Here is a 7,306-nt window from a genome sequence, read left to right on the forward strand (position 1 = left end):
GGTGGCTCAGTTGGTTAAGCGACTGCCTTCAGCTCAGGTCATGATCCTGGAGTCCCTGGATCAAGTCCCACATCAGGCTCCCTGCTCGGCGGGGAGTCTGCTTCTCCCTCTGACCCTCCCGACCCTCCCCCCTCTCATGCTCTCTCTCTCTCAGTCTCTCTCTCTCAAATAAATAAATAAAATCTTTAAAAAAAAAAAAAAAAGAAGATGAAGTCCCAATACAATGACATGGAAAGATGTCAAAGATATATTGTAAATTGTTAAAAGCAAATTGGAAAACCTTATAAAGTATGACTCATTTTTCTAAATATGCATATAGTTGTATTTGCACACATAGAAAAAGTGTCTGGTTCACATGAAATTATCAACAGGAGGTGAACCTAGGAGTAAGATTGGGGGAGAGGAAACTTTCCATTTTACTTTATGCACCTCCATTTCAGTTTAAGGCTTTTTTCTCAATAAACATGGATTACTTTTATTTAAATGCAGATTTACGGGAGGTGGGGGCCAAAAAAAAGGTAAACCTGAAGAGACATTACACACCCACCAAGGGGTCGGTTAGGAACATGCCCACTCGATTATCAAGCAGCTGGGACACAGGCTTGAGCACAGGGCCTGGGCAGCGGTCCCGGGGCTGTGCCTCAGAGTTTTCAGCCCTGCTTTTCTCTGTGGAATGCATACAAGATGTTCAATTAGTCACAGCAGTTGAGGCCAGGGGATGATAAAATGGGCAAGGGAACAGGAACGGTGCTGGCCCAGTCCAGAGTGAGGCCAAACTCCACCTGTTCAGACCCTAACTGCCCAGCAAGGCCCCACCAACTCAACTTCCCCCAGGAAAACCTTTCCAGAGGGTGCTGAGTGCCCTCTGACGCCTCACTATTCCCACCCCGTATTTGACCACTTGACAGCTCTCACAGGTTACCTCAATTATTTTGTCATGTATTAGTCTTCTCCGTCTACTCGATGAGAACGTCAGGGGCAAGCAGGAATGCACGATGACATTTTAGGATCAGTGAGAAGATCCTGGTCTAGTCCCTCATCCCAAGTCCTCGTTATCTAACGGTGTGAAAGTCTGAATATTATTTTCCTTATCTCGAAGCTTTAAGACAGACAAAAATGCGAGCATCCCCGGGAGGTCCAGTCTTACTCTGTGCTGGAACACTGAGACTTCAGCGGGAATGAAGGGTTGGGTGGGTGAGGGCGGGGGATGGATACTGAAGCCTAGAGGGAGGGTGGGTAGGAAGCCCCGAGAAGAACAAAGCTGGGACCCCTGGAGGGAGTCTTCCTGTGCCTCACAAGGATGGCAGGGGCCGGCCCAGGAGCCAGGATCATGCCTTATGCATGTGAAACCAGAGAGCCAGACCCATGCTGATGCTCACCGCAGCTGTGCCACAGAAGAGAGATGGCGCTCAAGACAGGATCACAACAATAACTCCCATGCGGGTACCTGCCAGGCATCTTACCAATCCAGATGCCCCAGCCTGCCCCAGGTCTTCTCATTCCATAGGCCAAGCCTGAGCCCCAAATGTCTGTAGTTTGGAAATGCCTCAGGGCATGCAGACACACAGTCAGACTTAAAATGACTAAGTCAGAGGGAGGTGTCTGTACTCAGGCTCGGAAGACAGGAGACACACAGAAAGGGCGCCGGCCCCCAGCCCAGTGCCACCAAAGGGGTAGGGGCATGTCTGGACCCCGCAGGGAGAGACCAAACTTCAGATGCCTGGTAACCTGAAACAGCCTCAGCCTCCCCCACCCCCCCAAGTGCTTACCTTTCCTAACCCTGGAGGATTAAGTCTTGGGGGAGAAAGAGCAAATTCCACAAGCCAGGGAGATGAGGACAGTAGGCCCCACCCCAGCTGCCCGGGCCCTGCTGTGGCCCAGGGAAAGCCTGGATCTTTGTAACTTTGGAGCCATTTCCTGGACTTTGAAATGAGCCCTTTACATGAGCAAAACAAAGTGAACAGTTGAGAATTACCACATCAATAAAGCCGACTCCAAATTTGGCTAGGAAAGAACCAAATTCCCAGGATAGCCATTAGCAGAGCCAAGATTCACTGGCTACCTGCATTCAACTTCATTTTTTCTTCAGGAATCTGGGATGAATTGGGATAAAAACAAATACTTTTAATAACACCACCCCCCAAAAAATTCCATCCAGCAATTAACAGATGTATTTTTCTAATAGCTGTATTCAGTTACAGCGAGGAGAGAGAGATTGAGAGGGAGAGAAGAGCATTGATGGCTCGAGTTGCTTTTTTTTCCTCTCTTGGAAATAACGTCCTTAACAATTCAAACCCAAATAGAAAATATATTTTAAATGTATTTGCAGGTGAGCAGCCAGCCCCTTCCCCAGGAAGAAGTCAATGAAATCCATGAGGACTGCAAACGCATGGGGCTTCTAATTGGCAAAGGCGGTATTTTTGCTCAGGTAAGAGAAAGGCCGGTCTTTCCCTATCCCTTTAGGTAGGCGTCTCCCTGACGTCCCAGAGCTGGTCTCTTTTCTTCCTGACCCAGCCCCACTTCCTCTAGGCATAATGCTCAGGTCTTTTCATGAAAAAGGTGCCGTGAGGCCTGAAGACCACCAGGGGGAGCTGTGTGCAAATGGTTTCGTTACCGCCGCTCTAGGAGGACCGTCTACCTAGGCTTAACAAGAGATGTGCACACCTACCAGAGGATTTACGGTACAGGTCACAGTAGAGTCATCACAACCATGCAATGACTAATTTCTCTCATGTATGAATTCGTTCTAACCCCGTGAAAGCAATTCTAGTCGGGGGGAACCTAACAGTGCTGGCAGGCCCAGGGGACCCTGCAGGAGAGGTGGGAGACCACCCTGGCTGGGTCCCTAATGAGAATTCAGAATCAGCCACTCCCAGGGCCCTTCACCCATGCAGAGTCCGGCTCTGCCGGCTCCTCTCTGGAAAGGCCAGGGATAGTCCCAGGCAGGGGTGGTCCTGGTGCGGCCCTGCGCTCTGGGCCCGTGCTGCAGCTGCTAGGAAAGCCTTCTCCCCGATCTCTCACACCAGCAGGACCCTCACCCTGAAGTGGCTCCAGGGCAGACATGGAAGATTTAGTGTAGCTTCTGCTCCTCCCCTAATTTGTCCTTGTCCTTTGTCATGTTCGTCTTTCTCCCCGGTTTCCCTGCTCCATTCCTGCCCTGCATTCTCGTTGAGTGAACACTCTGGCCTCCTACTTCTCAGAGAACATAGAAGCTCTTAAATAAGATCTCTATGTAAACTCATCTGCCCCCACATCCGTTTCTTACTTCCTCTCCTGAAGATTCACTTCAGGAAGTGTCTCTCCTATTCAGATTTAGATCGTGGACCTGTGCCCTTGACTCTTGACACTCTCCAGCTTTGTTCAAGGGGACATCACTGTGTTCCCTTGTATCTGTAACTTCTCCTCAACTTCCCCTCACCCTGTTAAGAAATAGGCTTCCAGCTCTCCCAGCCCAAATCAAACCACCTCAAACAAAACCAGAATGAGCACTTTGGCTGGGACATTCTCTCTGAGTTTTTTCTAGTCCCGGTCACAGGTATTTTTCTGTACAAATTAATGATTAAAAATCCTGTAACTTATAAAAACATGAAACAGTTGTTTACTTGCTTAGTTATTTCTTAATTATTTGGAAAACATGTAAGTGCTAAGCAGCTGTTGCTATGCTAGAACTAACGTTACAATGATAACTAAGATCCAGTCCCTCCCTTCCCGGAGCTGGCAGGAAAGACAGACATATAGCAAATTAGGGGCGCCTGGGTGGCTCAGTCGTTAAGCATCTGCCTTCGGCTCAGGTCATGATCCCAGCTCCTGGGATCGAGCCCCGCATCTGGCTCCCTGCTCGGCCGGAAGCCTGCTTCTCCCTCTCCCACTCCCCCTGCTTGTGTTCCCTCTCTCACTGTCTCTCTCTGTCAAATAAATAAATAAAATCGTTAAAAAAAAAAAAAACAGCAAATTAGAATACAATGTAGCAAGCTCGTCTACAGGTATAAAAAGGGGTATCACAGGAGGAAAGAGAAGGGACTCCTAGCCCAGACTTCCTAGCTAGGCCGAGCCTTACACAATGAGATAAACACTCAGAGCGTGTGCAGAGACCTGGCCGACTGCAAAGAGCTACAAGCTCAGCTGTGTGGCTGAAGCATAAGGCTTGAGGCGCTGAGTGGTAATAATACAAACCCTTAATGCTTGTCAGGCACTGTTATAAACATTTTGCATTGACTCATTTAATGCTCTCAACAAGCCTATGAAATAGATACTATTATTGTTCTAATTTTACAGATGAAGCAAAAGAGGCACAGAGAGGTTAAGTAAGTTACCCAAGTCACACAGCTAGTAAGTGGCAGAACCAGGACCCAAGCTCAGGCAGTCTGATTTCCGAGTCTGTCCTCTGGGGAGAATAAGCCTGAGGGGCCAAGACTGGGGGCAGTGAACGGGAGGGGGGTGGCCCGTGGTGCTGTTTGAACTGTCTCCGCAGTAGCGGGATTAAGGGCACATTCGGGGAACGATTCCAGAAGGGTGAAGTGCGCAGACTGGGATGCGAAGCACGAGGCAGAGTCGGGGATCAAGCCTCCTGTCTAACTTGGTTGAGAGATGGCAAGGACGAGCGCCGCTGTGAACATGCGCCGTCTGAGGGGGTTATGGACATCTGTTCCTGCAGACAAGTCGGTAGCTCAGAGGAGAGAACCGGGGCCAAGTCACGATTTTTGGAGTCGTCAGCCTCCCAGCGGTGAGAGGAGGACGTCTCCGGGGAAGGGAGTCGCCATGGGAAACGCCGCAGAGCCGGCCACACACCTGCGCCGCACCCGCCTTTACCCGCGGGAGGCAAGGCGCCCAGACAGAGGACAGACAAGGGCCCAGAGGTGCGAGGAGTTAGCAAGCCCCGGAGGCTCGAGGGGGCGAAGTTCAAGGGGAGGGAGGGACCCAGGCGCCCCAGGCGGCGTCCCAGCCGGGACGGTGAGGGCTGAAAAATGCCCCCCACCGGGCTCCCCAGTGAGCAGCTCCCGGGCGGCTGAGGCCAGAGAGGCGCCCGAAGGCTGCTGGAGGCCGAGGCCTCCCGGGCTGCGGTGGGTCGCGGTGTGAAGAGACCAGACGTGGGCAGAGTGAACAGTAAAGGCCAACAAGCACCAACCCCTCTTTTGAGTCAGTTTGGGTAATAGGAGACAATCGCGTTTGTATAGTGGCTGGAAGGGGGGGCGTGGGGGGCGTGGGGCCGACAGCTCTTTATCTGGCGTGGTTTGGATTTAGGCTGGCAGAGGTGTAAGTCGGCTTGTTCACGGGTTGGGGGGGGTGGTCCGAGAAGCTGGGGACGCCCGAGAGGAGGGGATGCTTCCCGGAGGGAACGGGGGCGGGGGCGCGCGGCTCCAGGGCCCAGGGCTCACTTCCATAGGATAGACGCCTGGTCCTCCTCACCTTCAGGCGGGGATGTAAGACTGGAGGTGGGAGCACACGAGTTTCTAGAAAGATCTTGCCTGACAGCTTCTGAGCCGCAGGGGGAAGGTCGTCTGTGGCACGGAGGGAGAGGCGTGGGAGCTGGGGGAGCAAACTGAGAGGGAGGGTAAAGTTTCCAACCGGCAAGGACGAGGACAAGAGAAACTTAGGACCAGCAGAAGTTGGAGCGGCTGAAACAGTAGTGGTGTCCGTCTGTCCGTCTGCCCGGCGGCGGGACGTCCTCGGACCCCTCCCGCAGGCCACGGTGGGGTGGGCGGTGCGCTTCAGCCCCGGCGCGGCCCCCGCAGGCGCCTGCTGCGTGCAAGCGGCGGCGGCGGGTGCGGGGCGCGCGAATTGAGGGCCCGCTGGGAAAGTCGTGCACACTGGCAACCGGACGTGGCTGGCTGGGCGGGAGTGGGAGGAAGACGTGGAGCGGGGCGGCAGTCCGGAAGCCCATGGGGGATTGAGGAGACTGAAGTGTTAGTGAAAAGGGCAGATGTAGTGGGAATCCGAAATTAGATTGTTCCTAATGAAGAAGAGGCTCTTGGCGCTGGCCTTGAGGGGGTAGGGAGGGGAGGGTGGATGCCGAGGAGCAGAGATGAAGGTTCTGGGAGTCTTGGCAATCAGGAAGCTAGTTTGTAGGGTTGTAAACCCGGACATGGAGGCCACCCTCGGTACCCGAAATTAGGTGTAGATAGGTGCCCGAGACCTCAGTGAAGGTGCTGGAAGGACCAGGAGGTGAGCAGATGGCAACAAAAGGAAGAGATGCAGAGCCAGATGGTACCAGAATTGCTAGGAGACTAGAAGGTGAATGGCCTGGGTACAGCATTGGGGAGGGAGGAGACCAACCCAGGAGGGAAAGAGAAGACATGTCATAAAAATAAGGTTTAAGAGTCTTAGCTTAGTGCATTTTCTCAAAGTTATATTTGATTCTATGATGATCTGTTGCTCTATTTTCCTTTGTCTCCTCAGACATTCCGCATCACGCCCTCAATGTGCATCACTAAACCAGATGTTCATTTTGCAGTGGAAGTGTTTCGGTCTGCCTTAATCCAACACATGGAGAGAAGAGCTAAATAAATTTTTAAAAAATAAAAAAACAACAAGCTTCAAGAACTTCCCCACTTATGTTCAAGGGTTAACTTGAGGAATTCAATTAGATAATTGGTATAAGTTGTATAGGACATGGTTGACTGCCTATCAGCCACATGTGTTACCAGAGTCCCCATTATCTTGAGAACTCCATCCTTCAGGAAAGGATCTTTATCCCTAGCTCAGAGAATAAATCCTAATTATTCTAGGTTAGTTACCGTCATTTAGTTCCCCCTGTCAGGATTGGTTTATGCATGACATGTGACCTATTTGGGGACGACGAATCCTGAAGGAAAATATTTTGGTGGAGGTGCCTTCAGGTTTCTTTATTAAAGAAATTTCTTTAATAAAGGTTTCTTTGTTCTTCATTCTTCATCACCAGAAGACATGTCTTCTTGCACTGATCATAGGTTGTGCTCAAATCATGTCAGCCATTTTGAGGCTATGAAGACAAAGCTTCTTTGCTGGGGTTGGAAGGTAGAAGGAAGCTGAGTCCTTAGTAATGTCAATGAGCCTCTGAGTTAACCAATCCTAGATTCTTACCTTGGAGCTTCTTGTTACATGAGATAATAAATTCTGTGTATTGCACAGCCTTTTGGATTTAAGCTTATTATCTATTATTGCAGCCATAAACATCCTAAGAGATGATGCAGAAAATACCCCAGGTTGATAACTGTCCCCTTCTTTTTTAACTCCCTTAAGATATCTGTCAGAGCTTTCTACTCGATTTCCACTTCCATCACCCCACCCTGAACTAAACCCTCATTACTCCTATTGCAACAGCCTCCAA

At 50.8% G+C, this 7,306-nt stretch overlaps 1 protein-coding gene across 2 annotated transcripts in view; it reads left to right on the plus strand.

Moving 5' to 3' along the window:
- AGXT2 (alanine--glyoxylate aminotransferase 2) overlaps positions 1-6,836 on the plus strand; it is a 35,733-nt gene extending 28,897 nt beyond the window's left edge. For both annotated transcript variants that reach the window (XM_021696141.1, XM_021696147.1), the window contains 2 exons: positions 2,330-2,428; positions 6,397-6,836. In XM_021696141.1, coding sequence (XP_021551816.1) covers positions 2,330-2,428; positions 6,397-6,504 — 207 coding nt within the window. In that variant the 3' untranslated portion in view covers positions 6,505-6,836. The remainder of the gene's footprint in view (positions 1-2,329; positions 2,429-6,396) is intronic.
- Positions 6,837-7,306: the final 470 nt, after the last annotated feature.

The sequence above is a fragment of the Neomonachus schauinslandi genome, chromosome 7 (assembly GCF_002201575.2).
Source record: "Neomonachus schauinslandi chromosome 7, ASM220157v2, whole genome shotgun sequence".
Classification (NCBI taxonomy): Eukaryota; Metazoa; Chordata; class Mammalia; order Carnivora; family Phocidae; genus Neomonachus; species Neomonachus schauinslandi.